This window comes from Carassius carassius, chromosome 23 (genome assembly GCF_963082965.1).
Source record: "Carassius carassius chromosome 23, fCarCar2.1, whole genome shotgun sequence".
NCBI classification, from domain to species: Eukaryota; Metazoa; Chordata; class Actinopteri; order Cypriniformes; family Cyprinidae; genus Carassius; species Carassius carassius.
In genome coordinates, this window is record NC_081777.1 from 21,978,287 (window position 1) to 22,001,964 (window position 23,678).

Sequence of the window (23,678 nt, forward strand, 5' to 3'; positions counted from 1 at the left end):
AACACCAGTGCTGCTTCTGATACATTAAACGCCAGGGTTATGTTCTTTGAGGTAAAATGTAATTTTATAATTGAGCGGCTCCTACTCAAGTCTGGGAACTCACCAAACCCAGTAGACAAACCAGTTTCAAACATGAGCCTCTTGAAAGACCTCATTCATTCCACCCTTTAAATATGTTTTATGTAACAGCAGCCGCCCAAATGGTGCGTATACATTGCCTTTGCCATTGTATTTCTCAAAAAGCAGTTCTACAAGTGTTTTAACGGTCACTGTAGCTCAGCTTCTGTTAGGTGAAGCTGAGCTACACTCTCAAGTTAACCAGTGCTGCTGGGTGGTTTCTGAACATTTGCAGTCTGCTGAAAAATTATACATTCATCAGTACAGTAACATGCTCTTTTAATTTCATAATGTTTAAGACAACATACTTAAAAGTTGTCATTGCAAACCCCCCAAATGTATATTAGATTGAAGCAAGCAAAGAACAAAAAACAAAGACTATACATTTTCAGATGTGATGGCATCTGCTGCACACCATTGAATTAATATTGCTACATAACCTTTACTTTTAACAATAAGATGTGAGCCATCGTTAAAGCGATTCAACATTTTTAAAAGAAAATTGGCAAAAGTCATGTAGGGGGAAAAAAATGCAGCAGTCACAGCTGAGAAGAACAATTTATTGACTGACGTGTTTGATAAAAAATAGTGCCATCAAAAAAATGATCAATCACGATTAATCACATCAAAAATAAGATTTTGCTTACATAATACATGAGTGTGTACTGTGTATGTTTATTGTGTATATAAATACAAACACATGCATGTATATTTAAGAAAAATATTTAGTTAAATATATATTAAATATATTTATATATAATGTAAAATATAAATATATAAATGTATATACACATGTAAATATTTTCAAAATATATACTGTATGTGTGTGTATTTATATATACATAATAAACACAGTACACATACATGTATTATGTAAACAAAATCTTATTTTGGATGTGATTAATCGCAATTAATCATTTGACAAAAAAAAAAAGAAGAAAAAAGACAAACAAAACAAAAACAAATGATGCAGCATTTCAACTATACATGACCAGGTTCTGTTAATCAATAATACATTAAAAAAATGGATCAATAAAATGGGTGCAATTACCAGCAGCTTTCTGAAGAGATTTAATCCTCATTTGAAATACCAGACATCATCCTTAAAGTACTGAATCAATATTGACTGATGTTGTGGGCACTAAGATCTTCCACAAGACTGATGAATGGATTTAAAAAAATAAAATAAAATGAGGATCAGAACGTAGCACCAAGCATCCTCACTGGCTTTGCCCTCAGACCGCTTTGCGATGATATTCCGGAGGTGCAACCTCATAGTCACTTGCACTGAACAAAGACGATGAATTCTTCACCAAATACCTAGAGCATAAAAGTCAATTTAAAAAAATCGAGCATTAAAAGTCAGTTACTTTCTGCAAGTGATGTATAAAGATCCATTTTTAAATAAATTTAGTTCAATAATAAATATATTAAAAAAAAAAATAAGTTTCAATAGTTCATAATCTACATAGCTTTGGCTTGACATTAGGCCAGCTTCACTGAAAACTAGTGTATAAGTTCATCATAAAATGTCTTGTTCCTAACCTGACAGCCTCACAAAGTTGCTTTAATTCTTAAAACAAATTCAACATTATTAAAACAGATTTCTGCTTACTTTAAAAAATCTTGTAGGTAGCTGAGAAGCAGGGCCAGACTCTTCTCGTCCAGAGGTGTGTAGGCCAGCATTGCTCCAATTCTCACTGTCAGCAGACACAAAATAGGCTATAAATCATCAAATTACTAATGGTCAATTGAAACATTCTCTGAGATACAAACACAGATTAAAGCCCCCCAGAACTAATTTACAACATTTTCATGATTACATTCAGGCCCTATCCACACGGTGACGAATTTAGCTGTATACGCATACATTTTGTATGAAAATGCCATCCTTGTATATTCATTAGGACAGCGTATCCGTATATTTTCTGAAGCGTTGACATCATAAGCCCAGGTCTTGCCCCTAGTCAGGCAGCGCTAAATCACGTAACAGCAACAAAAATATGAACAAACACTGAACGATTGTCATTAACACAGATTAATAAATGTATTGTTCCATGTTTGTCTGTATTCCACGCGAAAGGTTTATGCGCATATTCCAAGTCGTTTTCTCAATTTTTAGTGCATCTCTGTGGCAGAATTACAGCGCCACATACTGGTCTGGCATGTATACTACATCGTTTTGTGTCGGTTTCTTGTGGATGCAGATATTTCTTTAGACGAGGATTGCATAGAGAAAGCTCTGGCTTTGTGTGGATGTAGCCTAAGCTTTGAGGATGTGATTATGGGTATGGACTATTATGCATCTTCCTATAACAAGTTTGTAGCATTCAAAGCTTACATTTAACATTTAGCTTTTTCTAAAATATCTGAAATTGACTGGTTGCTCTGATTTTGAAGGTACAATTAAGTTTAAAAATATAACTAGCATTAGCAAGTTTGTACCAAAAAGCCTCAGCAGGTGTGGAGCTCCGTAGATCTTCGACATGGATGTATCTGGATGGTTTGCTAGGATCTCTGCATACTGCGGCCTCTCAAACTTGTAGAGGAGCTGCGTGCCCAACATGACATTGAAGTACTCGCGGATTCCAGCAACCACCTCATTTACGGCAAATTCTCTGAATGAAGATCAAGTATCGCTTTAAAAACTCTCTCTACAGCTTATTTGTGAATTTCTACAGCAGGGATGATTTGCACAACAAATGAATCATTTGTACAAAGGTGATTTCAACTAACTGGGTAAGAATTTTTTTTTTTTTACCTATGGCATACAAACATACTTGTTATCAGAGTTTCCTCTTGATTTCTTGTAAGTTGCATAGTCCTCAAGGACATCATCTACATTCTTTTTTGCAGGCAAGTGAAAAAGCTAAACAAAAAAGAAATAAATATTTTCACAATGCACATTAAGGCGTGTTCATATCATGTCAGAATTAGCATAATTACAAGATTCCAAACTGTAAAAGGTTAATCTCTTGATAGAACTCATAATTATAACCTGTAAACTCTGAAACTACTTTTGTAATATATCTGTTATGTCAATAATGCATAAAACGAATGTCAATGTCTGAATAATGCATTCATCTAAAAAAATTAACAACAGATCAAAATCACATAGTTAAATACATCTAATTACACTAATTACACCATGGTGTGAACAGGGCATAATAATTAAAAAGTCAAAATTGGATTGTACAACAAGTTTACGCAGATATCCAGGAAATTTTCTGCAAATGTGCAACTGGAAAAAATTGTTCATCATATAATTATCTAGTTGCTGCTTTAGACAGCATTCTGTATTATGTAATAAAACTGAATGAAGCATGGGAGGAGGTTTGTTGTTACCTGCTTCTGTCTAGTAATCAGGTCCCAGTCATCTACCAGCCATGGTTTTAACTCTTCGGGAATTTTTACTTTCACTTCAACTCTGTTAATAAAAGTCTCCTCCTGTATACAAAACCAATTAGGGAGTCAAAACCAGTCTCACTTTTAACTTCTGTTAAAATACCAACTCAGAACAGACTCTGAATAATTTAAACAGGCTTTGAACTGACATACACTCTCCACAGTTGGGTCAACACGTGCCCTCTTCTTGCGTGGGGGGTGAGGCATGTCCCCAGTGCTAGTGCCCTCTCCAGCCCCTGGCGCTGAGAAGCAAACAAGACGAGAGATTGTTATCAGTTAATAATCAATGACTTCAAACCACATTATGTATGAATTTTATTTCATCTGCAACTACTTAAACATTTTGACAAATACAACTTGGAGAACAACATGACAGATGTGTAAACTAACTGTAAAACTCTTTAAATTGTTATTTTAGCATCTATCCTCAGAAGGTTCAATCAAACTGCTTTGGCAGGTCAAAATACATCAGAATTTGCATAGGGAATAGGAACTTACTCTTTTGCTTGTTCTTCTTTGTTTTTCTAGTGTAATGAATAGAAAGCCAGTGGTTAAATATGCGCCAGTAAACATGAGTTTGCAGTTTTGACAGTTCATTTTAAAAAAAATCTAGATGAAGCAAGAAGAGTTAATTTGAGGGCACTTCAAACAGTTAAAGCTGACAAAGTAACACTCACACATCTACATTTTTTTGCTGCACAGCAGCGATTTTCTTGCTCGGTGCGACACCCCTCATCCTTCCCTCAACATAATGGTCTCTGAAAAACAATATTTTGCATTAAAACTTTTTTCATGAAAAGATAAACATGCATCACATATTGCATAAACCATTTCTTGATCCACTAGAATAACAAAAAAACAATAGGGACATAGAAGCATTGTGTGAATTTAATTGATTTCTTTGAAAGATCTGTTTTATGTCACTTGTTGTTTCTAAACTTTATTACTCACTGATTTGCCTTCTGAAGCTCTTTCTGTTTCTGCAGGTTACTGTCCACATATTTGAGCACACGGCTTTCAGGAACCCATTCGTCCCAGCTAGAAACACATTTTACACACATTCTTAGAGTTAGGTGACCAACTCACATGGTAACTAGCAGAAACTACATTAACCATTTTAACTTGTATAACATGGGGATTTTAAATGTGTCCTAACTACCACTGAATTTTTATCCATTCAAACCAGCATCTTGAATACACAGACTTACTTCTTATTCCATCCACTGTAATGAATAAAGTATTTCACTTGTTTGTCCTTGATATTGATTCTTACACACTGTGAGGAAAGACAAAATTTGTATAAACATCCAAATCATCATTCAGAAGATGACGGTTAAAAAAAATCCAAGATAACTGATACAATTTAAATAATGTTGAACATTAAAATACAACACAACCAGGGAGGAAGAAAACAGCCCATTCACGTGTGTGTATATATATATACACACACACACACACACACACACACACACACGTGCATCTCAGTAAATTAGAATGTCGTGGAAAAGTTATTGTCATGGGGAAGACTGCTGATCTGACAGTTGTCCAGAAGACAATCATTGACACCCTTCACAAGGAGCAACAAACAGAAAAGTTTGTTTTTCAGAAAAGTTGTGTGGAAGGAAAAAGATGCATAACCAACCGAGAGAACCGCAGCCTTATGAGGATTGTCAAGAAAAATCATTTCAAGAATTTGAGTGAACGTCACAAGGAATTGACTGAGGCTGGGGTCAAAGCATCAAGAGCCACCACAAACAGACGTGTCAAGGAATTTGTCTAGAGTTGTCGTATTCCTCTTGTTAAGCCACTCCTGAACCACAGACAACACCAGAGGTGTCTTACCTAGGCTAAGGAGAAGATCTGGACTGTTGCCCAGTGGTCCAAAGTCCTCTTTTCAGAAGAGAGCAAGTTTTGTATTTAGTTTGGAAACCAAGTTCCTGGAGTCTGGAGGAAGGGTGGAGAAGCTCATAGCCCAAGTTGCTTGAAGTCCAGTGTTAAGTTTCCACAGTCTGTGAAGATTGGGGGTGCAATGTCATCTGCTGGTGTTGGTCCATTGTGTTTTTGAAAACCAAAGTCACTGCACTCGTTTACCAAGAAATTTTGGAGCACTTCACGCTTCCTTCTGCTGACCAGATTTTTGAAGATGCTGTTTTAGTTTTCCGGCAGGATTTGGCACCCGCCCGCACAGCCAAAAGCACTAAAAGTTGGTTAAATGACCATGGTGTTGGTGTGCTTGACTGGCCAGCAAACTCACCAGATCTGAACCCCAGAGAGAATCTATGGGGTATTGTCAAGAGGAAAATGAGAAACAAGAGACCAAAAAATGCAGATGAGCTGAAGGCCACTGACAAAGAAACCTGGGCTTCCATCCCACCTCAGCAGTGCCATAAACTGATCACCTCCATGTCACGCAGAATTGAGGCAGTTATTAAAGCAAAAGGTGCCCCCACCAAGTATTGAGTACATGTACAGTAAATGAACATACTTTCCAGAAGCCCAACATTTAACTAAAAATGTTTTTTATTGGTCTTATGAAGTATTCTGATTTGTGGAGAAAGTGAATTAGAGGGTTTTTGTTAAATGTGAGCCAAAATCATTACAATTAAAAAAAACAAAGACTTAAACTACTTCAGTCTGTGTGCACTGAATTTATTTAATACACGAGTTTCACAATTTGAGTTGAATTACTGAAATAAATGAATTTGAAATGAACCATGACATTCTAATTTATTGAGATGCACCTGGTTGCTGGCTGATGTGCCTATTTTATTCAACTTAATGCAGAAAACAATATCAAAGGCATAAATCCTAGTCTACAAAACCACTACATCAAACACTTAGTCTACATTTACACTAAAAAAAAGGATATTGCCTTTTATGTTATTGCTACCTAAAAATATCAAACAGGCTTCTGAAGGATGCAAAACGGCGTGGATGATTCAGACAGATACCTTAGCTTCGTATAGCAATGGCCCATGAAAGCACAGCACTCGTTCACCTGAAATACATCAGAAACATTCATGTGTAATATCGTCCACAGGTAGGCAAATAAAGAAAGCATTTAATCATATGAAAACGTGTATAAGCACATGATTACATGTTTATAGTGTATTTTTTTAGCAAATACATTCAAAACAAGTCATAAAACACTAAACAAATTTATTTAAAAATACATTAATATAAGTGTTTATTGTAATTTTCCATTTTCTGCCTGCATATCTAAAATCGAAACATAATTTGCATATCTATTAAATAGTTCCACATGAAGTCTTGGCTTAAAATGGTTCTGCAAGTTTTAATAAAATTCTATTTATTCAAGTTGTGTGTGTTTGTGTGTATATATAAAAAGGCAGCGGCTATTTGCACTAAGTGTAAACAGTGATGGAGGTTATTTATACTAAGTGTAAAGAGCAATTAGATGCTATTTACACTGAGTGAAAATAGCATATTTTCTTAGCATTGATGACATTTACACTAAGTGCAAATAGCTATAGATTCTATTTACAATATGTTAAAATAATAGGTTTTTCTGCTTTTTATACTACTTATAGCAAATAGTGGCAATTATCTGTATTGTAGTACATTATAAAACGGTATGCAATAACTTATTGAGTGTAAATTTAATTAAAATTATTAAATGGATGGCACATTATTGGGATTATATATCCCTCAGATTCGACCCCGGGTCAATCGCGTCAAAATGAGTATGACACACGTTAACATCTGCGTCACTTGAGCTGATGACTGTTGACCGTCTTTTGTAATATTGACTAGCCGAATCAACTTTAGTGGGCGGAATTAGTGTAAATAGCCTCTGCCAACAATGCGGACTATTTGCACTTAGTATAAATAGACACTCCGATATAAAAATTTAACGTATTACAACCAAGTCTGATTTGTTAACATTTTAGTTATTAAACTCCCCCTATCAATCAAATAAATCCTCGCTTTTCTCTGCGTTTATTATCAGCTAATTAAAAATCTTAAGACACGATAACTTGTTCAATTAATCAATTGTTGAATCGAACCAATTAATTCATGAACTAATCATTTTAGACGGTCACTGTGCCACACTAAAAAAGATTCGATTACGAACAAAGCTTCGTTCAGTAACCGGACCTTTCTAGTGGTTGTTTATTGAGTTTAAGCCTCTATCGTTTCATTAGCAACATAAATAATTTAAAATAGCTCTAACCCGACATTTCTAGCATTATGTTATGAATGGCAATATATAACCATTCCCGCCAGGACTTCATTGCAATAACGGGAGCTTCCTGTAAACCAGGCCTGCTACAAGCTAATGGGCTAACGTTACATAGACAACATCTAATGTTTTGTTTCAGGAACACACCTCTGTGTGCATGTATAAAGACTGGTACATATAACAGAAAGCACTAACGTGCAGTCGTGCATGCGCTTGAGTGCTGATAATCCAATCTGCACAATTCATAGAAAGCAATTAGCATTGCTCGGCTAAAATTGCTATACACATCTTGTTGTGTACACGCGCCATTATGCGGAGGCAGCGCCCGCTTCCTTTGCGCGGCTGAATGAGAGGATACACTGAGCAACTGAGGATTCCGTTAGAGGAGACAAAGCTTTCCTATAGCGAATCTTACCTTCTTGAAATTTAGGTTTAGGGTCCTGTTTAGGCGCCATTCACAGATTAAACAATAAAAATAGCTGGAAAATCAAATCCAGGCATTGCCAGCTCCGATTTAATTCACACAGGGTGAAGGCGCCGCGCTGCGTTTCTATGACGCACTTTTTTGGCGCCCCTGTCAGGTGACTCCCATAATAAACAATATTTAACCGGCAGACTGTTGGAGCGTCACAAAATGTGTTCACTGCATAAGGATTATCGTTTAGAGCAGTATTAAATTTGATTGTACTCTATGTATTAAATTTTATTGTAGGCTATATATTTTTTAAATATTTGTTTATATTTTCATTGTATGTATATTGTATATATATATATATATATATATATATATATATATATATATATATATATATATATATATATACATATATATATAATGATGATTTTCTTTAGTGTCTGAATGTGGTGCAATGAATTTTAGTTATTACAATATTATTTAAACAGTTCAAGATTAATTTACTATTAAAATATATCTTTGAATTTAGTTAATAGGTCCACAGTTCATAAATATGTTTCATTTTATCTGATGTTCTTTCAACAAAATAATCTTATATAGTTTTATAATTATAAGACATTAGGCATTCATTTAAATGTTCAGTAGTTTTGTATGGAAACTTAAACCTTAAATGAAAAGTTGCAAAAAAGGTTGTTGTTTTTTCAAGTCCATCCTCTTTCAAATTATTTGCTATTTCCTCCTTAGGAAACTCTTGTCCAGTTAAACAGAGTTGTTAAATGGGTTTGGGGGTACAAGGAATTCTTGTGATGTTCATGCTATTGCCTTTCTGTCAGCAGATGTGCAGTTCCCTCATCTAGCAGGTAAAATAAGTATTGAACACGTCACCATTATTTCTCAGTAAATATATTTCTAAAGGTGCTGTTGACATGAAATGTTCACCAGATGTTGGTAACAACTCAAGTAATCCATATGTACAAAGAAAACAAAACAAAGAAGTCCAGAAATTAAGTTCTGTGTAATAAAATGGAATGACCCAGGGGCAAAGTATTGAATATGCTTACTGAAATGTATTTAATACTTCATACAAAAGCCTTTGTTGTTAATGGCAACTTCAACTTTTGCCAGTGCTACACCATGATGTTTTTGGGGGGATGTGCAGGGCCATTTGACCTCCAAACATGGTGTGCATTATGGCATCCAAAAGAGTACAATTTATGTCTCATCTGACCAGACAATATTCTCCCAGTATTTCACATGCTTGTCTAAACGTTGTGCAGCAAACTTTAAACAAATTCAACATGCTTTTTTTTTTCATACAGGCCAGGGCGGTTCAGTGCATCACTTAATGTAGTTGAACAGTTGTACATGCTAATGACAGATCTTACTGAAGCTCTCCACAAGTGATCCTTGGCTCTTGGGCAACTCTTCTGATAATTATTTTCACTCCTCTGTCAAAAATCTTGCGAGGAGCACCTGTTTGTGGCCGGTTTATGGTGAAATAATGTTTTTTTGTCCACTTCGGGATTATGGCCCCAACAGTGCCCACTGGAACATTCAGAAAACATTCTGTAACCAATGCTATGTTTTGCCACAAAAAGGTTGCAAAGGTCTTGAGAGTGCTCTTTGCTTTTACCCATCCTGAAAGGTTTCTTGTGTGACAGGTTGGTAATGAGACATCTTTTTATAGGCCTTCAGTTGAGAACCAATACTAATTCCCACTGACTAGGGGCAGGATTGATTTCTAATTACTGATAGATTTCAGCTGGTATTTTGGCTTTCCATGCCTTTTTACACCTCCCTTTCTTCATATGTTCAATGTTTTTTCCATGGGTCATTCTACTTTATTACACAGAACATAATTTCTGAATTTATTTGTTTTCTTTTCTTTGTATGTATGGATTACTTGGGTTGTTACTGACATCTGGTGAAAATTTCATGAAGAAATATATTTACTGGGAAAAATGGTGACGTGTTCAATACTTATTTTACCCTCTGTATGTAGCATGTGAAACTATATGGTCAACAGTGGACTACATCAGTAGTGATTTATTCATATTATGTCAACCTTATTGGAGATTCTGTTTTACAATATTTTTGAGAAGACAGCGTGTTGTTGTTTTAATAGTTATTTTCAAACATGCATACATTTGTTTCATTTTTACAAATTACAGAAATACCTATAATGACCCATATATCAATTTCCAGCTTAATCGTTCATTTGTTCTTTAATATTATTCAATAAATTTAATCACTCTAAATAATTATTGATGCAACTAAATGTAGGCTAATGTATTGTTCGTAGCTATAATAACAATAATACATCATTTTATAATAAATTGTGACAAAAAAAGAAAAACATATATACATATTTTATATACATATATAATATATACATATTTTGCATATACATTATTATTTTCTCATTTTAATTTCGTTGCACTGGTTCATGCATGCCTTGCAGATTTCTGAAAAGACCTCTTTAATAACCAAGGTGCAATATTTGACAAACAGTTTTTCAGTTTCTTTCTCAAAGCCCTTCTCGTAAGACAATATATAAACGGATTTAAGCAACTATTAGTATGAGCTAAACAAACAGTCACGGGGAATACATAAGTATGGACAATATAATACGCCTCATCCCAGTGAATCACGTTCAACTTTACCAAAACACCCCAAAATGTAATTGCGTGGTTCGGCATCCAGCAAAGAAAGAAGGAAAGAACCACAATTGTGATAGATTTGGTGACATGAATCCTGCGCTTTGAATGACTGCTATTCAGATTTCGCTTTCTCACAAATCTCAGAAGCAGCAAATAGGACACGGAAAGGATCAACATGGGCAAAACAAAAGCAACCATGATTTTTTGCAAATGATAAAAGGCAAGCCAATAATGTCCGGCGGGAAACTTCAGCAAGCAGAGCTTCTCTCCAGCCACGTCGGTCACAGTGGAGAAAACTGACGTTGGCGCGGTGGCGACGGTTGCAAACACCCACAAAAATGCGCAAACCGATTTGTCAGAGAATGATGTTTGGGGACGAACCCTGTTCTTGGTGGCTGAAGCCACGGAGCAGTATCGAGTGATGCTCATAGCAGTGAGAAAGAAGACGCTGGCGTACATATTCATCACAGTGACCGACAGTATGATCTTGCACATGGCGTCTCCAAACGGCCAGCTGAAATCCAGAGCGGTATCCACCGCCCAAAACGGCAACGTCAGGACGAACTGGAGGTCTGTGACGGCTAAATTAATGATGAACACATTAATGGTGGTCCTCTGTCTGCAGTGTTTCACTCTCATGATGAAAAGGACGAGCGAATTCCCAACTAAGCCTATTGCGCACACGAGAATGTACACCACTGAGATCAGGATTCGTAGGACCGGGCTCCTGTCCGCGGTCACGTCTATGTCCTCCAGATTTACAAATGTGACATGACCCTGAGGGGTTCGGTTAAACACCCTGCTGCTGCTGCTGTTAAACGGGTCACTCATGGTTAAGCATCCAATAGCGCGGTCCAGCTGCGCTCAGCCAGCTTTCAGCTGTTGAAGTGGTTTTCTCAACGGTTTGCGCACCGGCCGTGCGCTTCTACTAATATATACATAGATACACGTGTTGTGGTATTACCCGCCCTTGCAGGGCAAAGATTGGTTGGAGAATTTTGACGTATGTCAGGTGGTGGGAATTTTGGGGGTTTAAATCTTTGGGAATGTGGGAGGCAGGGGATAAGTACTTTTTACATGCATAAGTGGTCTGACTGTATCTGCGTTACAAAAAATTGTACTGATCTCAAAAATTCTATTACAAGTTTGGGCGCGAATTTCTGCTGGCGGTAAAGAGATACTCACGAACAGTGACGGTATTAGCGTGGTAACCATGGCAACCATAAGCTTCTCGAGCACATTCACGCATTCACGTAATTCGATGATTCACGAAAACGTCGACAGCACATATATAACACAAAAACTGTTTAAAAAGCTAGGAGATTGAGGTCTAGAGGCTGGTGAGGCCACTCCATGACCTTAATGTGCTTCTTCTTGAGCCACTCCTTTGTTGACTATGAGGTATGTTCCTGGGTCATTGTCATGCTGGATGACCCATCCACGACCCATCTTCGGTGTTCTGACTGAGGGAAGGTGGTATTCTTCCTAGATTTTACAGTACATGGCCCCCTCCATTTGCCTCTAAATGCGGTCAAGTCGTTAGCAGAAAAACAGCTCCAAAGCATAATGTTTCCATCTCCATCCTTGACTGTAGGGATGGTCAAGGCATGTTCTTGGTGTCATAGTTAGCATTTCTCTCCCTCTCTCCCATTTGACCACAGCACTCTCTCCCAAGCCTTCTCTGAATCATTATATGTTCTTTGGCAAACTTTAAACGGGCCTGTACATGTGCCTTCTTGAGCAGGAGTCCCTTGCGGGGACTGCAGGATTTCAGTTCTTTGCGACAAATTGTGTTACCAATGTTTTGCTTGGCGACTGTGGTCCCAACTGCCTTAAGATCATTAACAAGCTCCTCCCGTGTAGTTCCAGGCTGATCCCTCACCTTTCTCATGATCATCCTTACACCATGAGGCGAGATCTTGCCCAGAGCTCCAGACCGAGGCAGATTGATGGTTGTTTTGTATTTCTTCCATTTCTGAATAATTGTGCCAACAGTTGTCTCCTTCTCACCAAGCTTCTTGTTGATGTTCTTTTAGCCTATTCAAGCCTTGTGCAAATCTAACATCTCTGACATCCTTTGACAGCTCTTTGGTCTTGCCCATGGTGGTGAGAAAGGGTTGGAATGACAGATACAGATTGTGTGGACAGATGTCACCTAACGAGCTGACATTCGGAGTAACTTCTTAAAGTGAGAGGACTAATCTGTGTTCCACATGGGCACCGAACCAATCTGTGGAAGCCAGAATTATTGCTTGCTGGTAGGGGATCAAATGTTTATTTCACTCACTGAAATGCAAATAAATTTCTAACCTTTACATAATGTTTTTTTTCTGTATTTTTGGTTGATATTGTGTGTCTATCCATTAAAATAAACTTACCATAAAAATTACAGACCCTTCATTTATTGGTAAGTGGGCAAACTTACAAAATCAGCAGGGGATCAAATAAATATTTTCCCCACTGTGTAGGGGTCAAAATAAAACTTCAATAAAACATAAAAGCAAATAAATACAATCACAATTGTAGCTCTGCAGCAAAAAAATAAAATAAATAAATAAAATTACACACATTAAATAAATAATTTTAAAAGATTAAATATGATCAAAATAAACTAATACATTTAATAAAGAAAATTACACTTAGTGCAAATAGGCTAGCTATAGATTCCATTTACCCTATGATAAAATCTATTTAAACTACTTAATTCAAATAGTGGCAATTATCTTCCTCTCAGTATTGTAGTTAATTATAAAACAGTATGCAATAAAAACATATTGAGTGTTAGTGTTCATTTTAATTAAAACATGGCTTTTTTGGACAATAAAGCTCTCCCTACACATACCCTAACCCAACTCAATACTTTATTTTCAACTTTTCTATCATTTCCTTCATTTTTATTGAAAATAAATGCCTTTCTGATGCTAAACAGATTTGAAAAGGGAGAGAATAAAGTCATAGTCAAGTTCGGGATGATCGTGTCAAAACATCCACGGCACAAGCCTTACCATCGATGCCCCTGAAGCTGTCACTTGCTAATAGTCTTTCACACATAGGTGGGCAGAGTTAATGTAAATAGCTTCTGCCAACAAGTCGTCTTATTTGCACTTAGTGTAAATAGACACTCCGAAAATCAACACTGATGTACGTCATTTGCTGGAGCATTCCAAATTTCAAAATTTAAAAAGGCGCACACTGCTTTTTCTTGAGGCAAAGTCATCAATGAACTCATCATATGATAATTAAAACATGAATTAATGTTAATACACATGATTAAGATCAACAGCCAAAAAAGCTTCACAGGATTATGAACGTATTTAAAGCGCCTTGAAACACGCAGCATTATTCTATGTGGTGACGTAGTTTCAACTGCAACAGGAAGAGAGGGCGGGACCTCTAGCAGCCCCGCTCCCTTTTTAAAATAGCCAATGGTGATTTGTTTATATCTGCTCGGAGCTTGGTAAAGCCTAACCCTTTTGACAGCCACAGTCTAATAGATAGAATAGAATAGAATAGAATAGAATAGAATAGAAGTCTTAGTAAAAAAAAAATAGTGGTCATAATCATGCTAAGGCTGTGTAGTTTTTAGTAGATACGTTTTTAATATATGCTGACTCGTGCATATGCGGCTTTCCCGAGCGCAACGGCTCTGGCCCAAACAGATATAAACAAAGATTTACAGTTGTACAGCCTCAGACGCATTTTGGCATCATTCTAGCAAATTCGTTGATGCGTTACACAATAACTGTTTTGTATATCAACACAAAATCCTTATCTTTTTTCCAGCATGGTCTGAAGATGACCTAAGTCAATTTTTGTGAAAATTGGACCAACGGTCTAGGAGGTGTTTGAAAAAATAGGTTTAAAAAAAATGGCGGACAGGAAGTTTGGCTGACTATGGCAAAATTGGTATCTTTGTTCTAGGCATGACCCAAAAAATATATATTAAGTCTCATTACATTAGGCTAATTTATTTAAACATTTTTATCCAAACCATTCAGATCATATTTTGCACATCACTCTAAAAACGGCTGGGCTATTTTTTAACCCAAAATGCTGGGCTGAGTCTGTTGGGTCATTTTGTTGGGTTATTTTATTTCTTTTTAAACACTTTTGGGTAGTTTCAATTTACCAGGTGTTGGGTTAAACCTGCTGGGTTGCGTCGCTGGGTTGTTTGAAGCCAGCGCTGGGTTATTTAACGCGCCTTGAAGCTGTTTAAATCGCTCCCCAACTGTCACTTTGGAAGAACAACGGGGCAAAGCCACGACTTTCAACTGTTTTAAGGTAAGTTTATTTAATTTTTTTTTTATAATTATTTTAAATTGGCAGAATTATAACTTTTTTTGCAGCAACAATACTGTTAAACTTCTACAGGCCAACATTATTTACGTTAAATGATGAACAGTTTACCTCAAACGGCCAACCTACGTTACGTTACTCGCATAATCGTGTAAAGGTATCTTAGACGACAGATTAATACAGTTTTATTAAATTTCAGACAGTGACGGATGGCTGAAATATGCGAATATCTGTGAAAATAGAGGAAAAAGTCGTTTCTGACACTGAAAAGCGAATTTAACCTTTAAGTGAGTCAAATGAGTTCAAATAAGTGAATAAGACTTTCTGCTCTAATGTAAACGCCTGTGTTTGTCCATATCGACATGCAAATCATACAAATTACGTACAATATAGTCGGACCGCAGGTCTAAAAGAACCGACGATCCGGTTCAAATAAACCGGTTCAGTAATTCTCGAACAAAGTGACTCCCGGTAAAGAAGTCTCAGGCATAGACAGTAAAAAAAAATGGACACAGCGACCCCATTGGAACTCAGTTGAGACAAGTGAAGCCCATTTTTAGCGATTTTTAGCACTTCCGTTTCTGACGCGCAGACTCAAACTAAGCTTGATGACGTCAGCAACCTGTCTGACAGATGTAAATCTTCTAAGTGGCTGTGCATGCAAACTGCCATCGTTAATCTTGCAGAGACGGCGAGCTTGAGCGGGGAGTTCTTTGACGTGAGTGAGCAGGAGTTAATATTCTGATTAATTATTTTGTATAGTATTTTAAAATGTAACGCCAGTACGCCATATTAAGTTGATTGCCTGCGAGCTTCTCCTCCTGTCTGTACGGTAATTTCTCTATACTGTGGGACAGAGAGTCGAGTGGTTATGACGCAATCGTTAGCCTATTTTTACAAAAACTGTTTCTACGGGGCCATAATGTAACATAGAAGGTAAAGGATCCCTTTATACATTGTCGTGTATCTTTAGAAATAAATAATGGACAAATGGAGTCTTTAAACGCCTCAGATGTAAAGTTATTCGCTGCTCAAAGTGACGCCAAAATGAATGCAAAGTCAATGGGATGCTAACGCAAGTGAAGTTCTGCTACAAGATGGCAGCTCGCGGCCGACTTCAACTTCCGGTCGACTTCCTTGCCCCCTGGTTCCAGGGCATTTTAAAGTGCGCGCATGCGCAGCGAGGGCCGCGTTAGTGAGGTGATTTGATGCTTGTGTGGTTTATAAAGTCTTTTTTACATACAATTTATAATTCAAAATGTTGTTTTTTTTCCTGTCAGAAAAGCACATGGATACATTTGTGAGAGACAAACTCGTCGAGTGCAGTCTTATTGAGGCGTCTAAAGGTAAGTTCATGTTTATTAATCATTTTACATAATTGTTTGTCTGTGATAATCAACTAACGTTAACGTTAACCCTCACGTAACTTAAACGCACATATATTTTTTATTTCGTGTTATAGTTAAAGCTGCACTATGTAACTTTGTGTTCAGAATGTCCATAATTTATGAGCGTAAACATCATATAACGTTTTCCAGATCGTGTTTTTGACTTGTCCTTATCACTTTGGTACACCTATAAGTGTTTATATATGGACTGTTTTAAAGCTGCGGAGTAACCCAGTATCTGCGTGACTTGTCATAGAAATGTCTGTGTGCGCGCATGCAGTTGGGTCTCTCTTATCTGTGCCAGTGACTGTGTGTGTTTGATATAGCCAGCAGCATATTATCATAATATTGTGATTTATAATGACTGGAACATCCCATTGATTAGACAGTTTGAAAGTACACCTTTCAGCAAATCACTATAGCATATTCCGCTTCTGTAGACCAACTCATATGTGAAATTAAACAAATAATCAAGATGGACTCAATTTCATGATGAACTTCACACAGTTAATTGAACTGAATCACTGTCATAAACAGTTGACAAATTAAAACAATTTGTATTATTTATTTTTTTTACTTTATTTTATAGGTTGGAACAAACATGGAATTGCTTAACCGAGCAGAGTCCACAAAACCCCACCCAATTGTCGTGGCGATTTAAAAATGCCAGCAGATCTCTCAGGCATTGATCATAATCAATGGACAGGTAAGGATATTCTGGACAATTTTCAAAAGGAAATGCAGATTGTATATTTAATTGCATTTTTCTACATGTGGACGCATATATTGTGACATAGTCCAAATGCAATTGAAAAGCATTTGAATTTCAGATGCCTTGCACATAAAGATGTCAATTTGTGTCAAGGGTGGGACTATACTATGGGGCGTGTTTGTATTGGGAGATATTTTGTAGTTTTTACCCCAAATCTCTCACTGTTTGCACTCTGATGCACGTCAGCAAAACAACATTGCAGTTCTACTCTTATTTACCTATTTGCATCTTACCCTATATTTTATTCCTCAGGTGAAAAGCATTTGGTTAATGGTGAATATTGACTAATAGTACCATGGGGCTCTAACTGTTAGCAGGGGATAGTAGCTGCATTTGGAGTAAAAATGACAGAATTATTTATGGTGTAAGGTGCCAAGAATATAGGGAGATCTGGGTTGCACTGTCTGTTCTTTAACATGCATCTCTCGGAGTGGCAGCTTCCTTTAGTAGTGCCTTAACCTCCATTGTTCAAAGCATTTGGCAAAATTGTCTTTGAGTGACATCACCTCCCAATACAAACACTCTCCATAGTATGGTCCCACCTCTAACAAAAATTTGACCGCTTTCAATGTGAGGCATTGGAAATTCAGATGCTAAAGTAATTGCAATTCCATTTGAGTTTTGGCAGGTAACATGTGCGACATGGTAATTAATAACACATCATGTACTTATGATGCATCTATGCTAACATTAGTCTGTTCTCTCTTATTCCGAGGTCACCATAGCCACCCGGATCCAGTATGTATCCAGACCAGATGGACCTCTACATCCCTGAAAGACAACGGAGACCAGGACAACTAGAGCCCCAGATACAGATCCCCTGTAAAGACCTTGTCTCAGACGATCACCATGACAAGATCACAGGAAACAGATGATTCTTCTGCACAATCTGACTTTGCTGCAGCCTGGAATTGAACTACTGGTTTCTTCTGGTCAGAGGAGAACTGGCCCCCAACTGAGTCTGGTTTCTCCCAAGGTTTTTTTCTCCATTCTGTCACCGATGGAGTTTTGGTTCCTTGGTTTTCCTTAGTTGGGGACAATTAATATCAAGCGATATCATCGACTTGATTGCACAGAGGGACGATACATCACTGAATCAATGATGAACTGACTTTAACTGAAAATTGAGTGTTTACTTTCGTACCTTTGCATTATTACACACTATACATGCACTATTTACATCAAAATACATGGAAAATACAGCTGCAAACGGCATTTGCTTTTCCATTTGAAATTTGGCAGTCACTGTGCATTCATGAAAACTGAAACAGTAATTTTTGTTCAGTGTTTTTGAAACAGTGTTTTTGTTCAAGATTTGCAATTGTGTTTGGATTATGTCACAATTTGTCATTTGTGGAAAACGCTTTTGAAAAAATAATTTGCAATTCCATTTGAAAATTTTCCTTCCATAGACAGGCTCTATAGCAGAGTACACTGCTCTCAGGTGTAGATCTTTGCTTCAAAGCTTAAGTGTTTGACAATAGTTCACCTGAAAATGAAAATTGTCATTAATTATTCACCCTGGTCTGAAAGCTCTCGAATTTCATTTAAAATATCTTAACTTGTGTTCTGAAGATGAACGAAGGTCTTAGGGGTTTATAACATAAGGCTGAGTAATACAGCAAATGACAGAATTTTTTTTTTGGGTGAACTATATGTTGAACTACCAAGCAGTGCACATCTACCTACATAGGAGTCTTTATATACTTGATATAAATTTTAGGACATCTTTAAATTATTTTACATTTAAATTTAAAAAATGTTAATTGTCACTGTCATTTCACTGTGTATTTAAATAGCTAAACATGTCAAAATGTAATAGTTAAACAGCTAGACACAGGTCATTCAGAAATAATGTCCTTATTCATTGCAACTGTATTTCTGTGATTTTTTATTTTATTTTTTATTTATTTATTTTTTTTGCATTTGCTGAAAAAAAGGGAAAATTGCATGTTGTTTGTCATTGGTACAAATTTGTGAATGTCAGATGGCATTAAAATTATTTTTTAACAATCTAAATACCCCTGTATTCTTCATTATTTATTAATCCATGATTGCTTTAAGCAAAAGTTAAATTATGAGAATAACCCAGCAAGAATAACCCAGAACCATAAAAATGCAAACACACAAATGGTAAAAATGACTCTATCTTGGGTTCTCTTACGAGAGCTCTCTCGTACTGCGTCTTAACTAAGACGCTACGGGAAAAGTCTCTTTTCACGAAATACTGAAGCAAAAAATTATCCTTAATTTTGTATTTTTGTAAAGCGCATTTGCAGCAGTACACAGCCATAGGCGAGACGGCTCGTTCGCTCATTGGCTTGTTCTGCGGCAACTGCACAGCCTATCGAGCACGGGCTGATGCAACATCAGACCAATAAGGGCGCTTCGCGCCCTTCTTGCCACTTCCCGCCGAAACGGGTGTGGCCCAACCTATAAAAGGAGCTCGAAAAGGCTGACTCACCTGATTTTTCATCTCTTCAGCGAAGCTCACGCATCGCTGGATCACGGAGGAAGCAAGCGCCGTCTGAGAAAGCACATCAGCAGGACGAGCCATTCTGAAGCTGCTGGCATCGCCGCCTTCCATTGCCGTTCCTGCTGCGCTATCCGGCGCCTATATCCTTTCAATCCTGTTATATACAAGCTGTTCTTTATGTGTGTGTGTGTGCTCGCCCTGCGACACACACTCGTAAAAGAGCTCGCGTCTTTTTTAAGATGCCTTCCTGCGGCTCGTCAGAGCCCCACTCAGCGAGGGAGACCGGTACGTCATCTGTGTCTCCTGCCTGGGTGAAGATCATGCAGCGCTCGCTCGCTGACGGCGGATGCCCCCACTGCGAGCTGTTGCCATGGTGCATGAGGACTCGCCTGGCCTTTTTCTCTGAGCCTGCATTCTCCGCTGCGCTGAGGCGCCGTAAAAGCATCGCTTCCAGCGGATTCCGGAACCGTCTTCAGCTCAACCGAGCTCGCCGGTTCGCCCTGCTTCACCGGCCCCCCCCTGCATCGCTTCCCGGTGGGCAGCGCCCGCTGTTTGCCGGCGCGTCGTCCGAGGAAGTCGATCTCAGGGCCGCGTCGGGGGAAGAGGACACGCGCTCTCTGCTAGCTTCGGGCAGTGAGGGCTGGGCGAGCTCCGAGGATCTCGCGCCTTCTGCTCAGAAGCCCAGCAGACGAGCTGACATCGAGAAGGAGCCGGGGCGAATGATCGTGTTGGCCGCGATGAGTCTCGGCCGCGAGTGGTTTGCACCAGCGCCCCCCCTCTCGTTCCCGGCTGGATGGTAATTCCCTTTCGGATGAGCGTACTTCTCAAAGCCCGCCTCATTTCTTCCTGAGCTTCACGAAGAGGTGGCGAAGGCTTGGAACGCTCCATATTCAGCACGAACTCGTTCGTCTGTCTCACTAGCATTCTCCACACTGATGATGCTAAAAACAGGAACTACCACTCACTTCCGCCGGTGGAACAGGCGATAGCGACGCACCTTTGTCCGCCCTCTGCTGGACGGCGGCAAAAGCGGTGTTGCCATCTAAAGCCTCCTGTGTGACGCTGCGTCGGCGCTACTAACGATGGCTGCTTCATCGAAGCGCAGGTGTACGAGTTCCGCTGTGGCCGAGCTCTCACCCAAGCGCGCCGCTGTTTCAGTTCCAGGAATTGTGACTGTCTCAGCGTTTTCTGCAATGCGCAAGCCTGCACAGTTGCCCGCTTGCCTGCACACAAAAGCCGTTATCACAACAGCTTCAGCAACGCAGCTCGAGACCCCCGTTCTCGCTCTACTGGCCGTCGCCCCGCGCCGCGGGGACCGCGGCAGAGGATTACGGTGAGGCCGGGAGCCCCGAAGCCATCCTGGGAAAGCCATCTACGCATGCTGCATGACGCTGCGTCGGCACTACACACGATGGCTGCTTCATCGAAGCGCCGGTGTACGAGTTCCGCTGCGGCCGGGCTCTCACCTAAGCGCGCCGCTGTTTCAGTTTCCAGAGATTGTGACTGTTTCAGCGTTGTTTGCAATGCGCAAGCCTGTACGGTTGCCCGCTTGCCTGCACACGAAAACCGTTATCACGGCTACCCAGATATTTCCCGAAAAAGGTGTAATTTCTGGTGTCCCGGCCACGGCCGATGGTGCTATAAATGTAGTGACGATGCCCACTGCTCAGTGCCCATCTCCGCATATAAGCACAGCCCTTCACACAGGGCTCGCGCCTATAAAAGCGACTCAAGTCGATCACGCGCACTACATAGTAGACGTGCCCACTCCTCAGTGCCCACAATCACTATGTCACACGCGTCATGTGGTTTCTGTAAAAACAAAACCCGTGCACGTTCGTCCGGCCACGGCCGATGGTGCTATAAATGTAGTGACGATGCCCACTCCTCAGTGCCCATCTCCACATGTAAGCACAGCCCTGCACACAGGGCCTGCGCCCATAATGTCGACTCAAGTCGGTCGCGCACACTGCATAGTAAACGTGCCCACCCCTCAGTGCCCACTATTACTATGTCACACGCGTCATGTGGTTTCTGTAAAAACGAAACCTGTGCATGCTCGTCCGGCCACGGCCGATGGTGCTATAAATGCAGTGACGATGCCCACTACCCAGTGCCCATCTCCACATATAAGCACAGCCCTGCAAACAGGGCTAGCGCACATAAGATCGACACAGATCGGTCGAGCGCGCCGCATAGTAAACGTGCCCACTTCCCAGTGCCCACATACACTATGTCACATACGGCGCGGGGCTTCTGTAAAAACGAGGCCCGTGCACGTACATTCTGCACAGGCAGACAGCGAGTTTAAAGTGGTAAAAGTGCACACATGCAGCCCACGGTTACTCGCAGATATATCGAGTCCCACGGGACCCGCTCAGCCTCCCTCCAGTCGGTTAAGCGCCGGAACGGGGTCGAGGAAGAGCGATCTGCCCGCTGTGATCAACGCGCTCCCCGCCTCAGATGCGCAGCACACTCGAGCGCCGCCGTTGCCCAGTCAACAGAGCGCGTTTCGCATCCAGCCCTTAGCCATTCATGCAAATGCATGGTCAGTGCTTCCAGGGGTTTCGGATTGGCTGCTAGGCATTATAAAGAGAGGCTACACGCTACAGTTTTCTCGACGCCCACCGTGCTTTTCAGCGCGCGTCGAAACTACGGTCAAAACAGAAGTAGCACGCATACTTCGGGCCGAAATATCAAAACTGTTGAGCAAAGGGGCTGTAGAGCCTGTGTCTCAAAGCGAGGGGGGGCTGTACAGCAGATACTTTCTGGTGCCCAAGAGAGACGGGGGTCTCCGGCCCATACTGGATCTAAGACAGCTGAACAGGCATTGATGAAACGCAGTTTCAAAATGCTCACGACCAGGAAGCTCCTCGCGCAGATTCGCAGAGGGGACTGGTTCATGTCAATAGATCTGAAGGACGCGTATTTTCAAATACAGATAGCGTCAAACCACAGGCGATATTTGAGATTCGCCTTCGAGGGCCAGGCATACCAGTTTGCAGTCCTGCCATTCGGCTTGTCCGTAGCTCCTCGTACGTTTACGAGGTGCATGGATGCAGCGCTCGCTCCTCTTAGACTCAGAGGCACACGAGTGCTGAATTATTTGGACGACTGGCTGGTTCTGGCCCGATCATGAGCGGAGCTCATGGACCACAGAGCCGTTTTACTCGATCACCTCGAGAAGCTCGGCCTCAGTGTCAATTGGGTGAAGAGTTCGCTGAACCCCAGTCAGACGATCCTGTTTCTGGGTATAGTTCTGAACTCGTGTTCCATGACGGCGCGGCTGTCACCACAGCGCGCGATGGGCATTCAGCGTGCAGCGAGTTCTTTCCGCTGTGGCGCGACTGTGTCGCTCAAACACTGTCAAAAGATGCTGGGTTTCATGGCCTCAGCATCTCCGGTTCTGCGGCTGGGCCTGCTCCGCATGCGCCCCCTGCAGTTCTGGCTGAAGGCTCGGGTGCCGCGCAGAGCGTGGGCGTCTGGCCGGCTGCATTTCAAGGTCGATCAGAGCTGTGTTGTGGCTCTAGCACCTTGGACAGCGAACGGCTGGTACCGATCAGGTGTAAGCCTGGGGACTTCCCCGAGTGTGAAAATGGTGTCGACGGACGCCTCCACTTCGGGATGGGGAGCGCTGCTCGAAGGCAGACCGTCCTTTGGCCTATGGTCAGAATGGGAAAAGCTCCATCATATCAACTGCCTGGAAATGCTGGCAGTGGAGAACGCGCTGACGCGCTTTTGTCCCCATATCAAGGATCACCACGTCATAGTCCGTTCGGACAACATGTCCGTGGTGTCCTACATAAATCGCCAGGTCGGTCTCGGGTCCCGAAACCTGTGCAGGCTGACGGAACGCCTCCTGATTTGGGCTCAGCGCAACGTGTGCTCGCTGAGAGCAGTGCATGTGCCTGGACTGCAGAATCTGGGTCCAGACAGGCTGTCCAG

At 40.3% G+C, this 23,678-nt stretch overlaps 2 protein-coding genes and 1 long non-coding RNA gene across 3 annotated transcripts; 1 reads left to right on the forward strand and 2 right to left on the reverse strand.

Moving 5' to 3' along the window:
* Positions 1-1,172: 1,172 nt before the first annotated feature.
* Positions 1,173-8,302, reverse strand: morf4l1 (mortality factor 4 like 1). Its single transcript, XM_059506532.1, has 12 exons — positions 8,142-8,302; positions 6,474-6,520; positions 4,731-4,798; positions 4,474-4,560; positions 4,200-4,280; positions 4,021-4,046; positions 3,676-3,764; positions 3,463-3,564; positions 2,898-2,986; positions 2,563-2,735; positions 1,733-1,817; positions 1,173-1,437 (listed from the first exon to the last, which is right to left on the reverse strand). Exons 1-12 carry the CDS (start codon positions 8,179-8,181, stop codon positions 1,353-1,355), a joined length of 972 nt encoding a protein of 323 aa, XP_059362515.1. The 5' UTR covers positions 8,182-8,302; the 3' UTR covers positions 1,173-1,352.
* Positions 8,303-10,221: 1,919 nt separating this feature from the next.
* rxfp3.3a3 (relaxin family peptide receptor 3.3a3) lies at positions 10,222-11,703 on the reverse strand. Its single transcript, XM_059507156.1, has one exon. It carries the CDS (start codon positions 11,630-11,632, stop codon positions 10,586-10,588), a length of 1,047 nt encoding a protein of 348 aa, XP_059363139.1. The 5' UTR covers positions 11,633-11,703; the 3' UTR covers positions 10,222-10,585.
* Positions 11,704-14,815: 3,112 nt separating this feature from the next.
* LOC132101948 (uncharacterized) lies at positions 14,816-17,887 on the forward strand. Its single transcript, XR_009423249.1, has 3 exons — positions 14,816-15,082; positions 16,378-16,443; positions 17,075-17,887. It is a non-coding gene; the product is annotated as an uncharacterized LOC132101948 (long non-coding RNA).
* Positions 17,888-23,678: the final 5,791 nt, after the last annotated feature.

Coding starts and splice junctions, on each gene's coding strand:
- morf4l1 (XM_059506532.1), bottom strand. CDS start 8,181: ATGGCGCCTAAACAGGACCCTAAACCTAAATTTCAAGAAG. Junction 4,047..4,199: donor CAGCAAAAAAATGTAGATGT/GTGAGTGTTACT, acceptor TCATTACACTAG/AAAAACAAAGAAGAACAAGC. Junction 2,736..2,897: donor AGAGGAAACTCTGATAACAA/GTATGTTTGTAT, acceptor ATCTTCATTCAG/AGAATTTGCCGTAAATGAGG.
- rxfp3.3a3 (XM_059507156.1), bottom strand. CDS start 11,632: ATGAGTGACCCGTTTAACAGCAGCAGCAGCAGGGTGTTTAACCGAACC.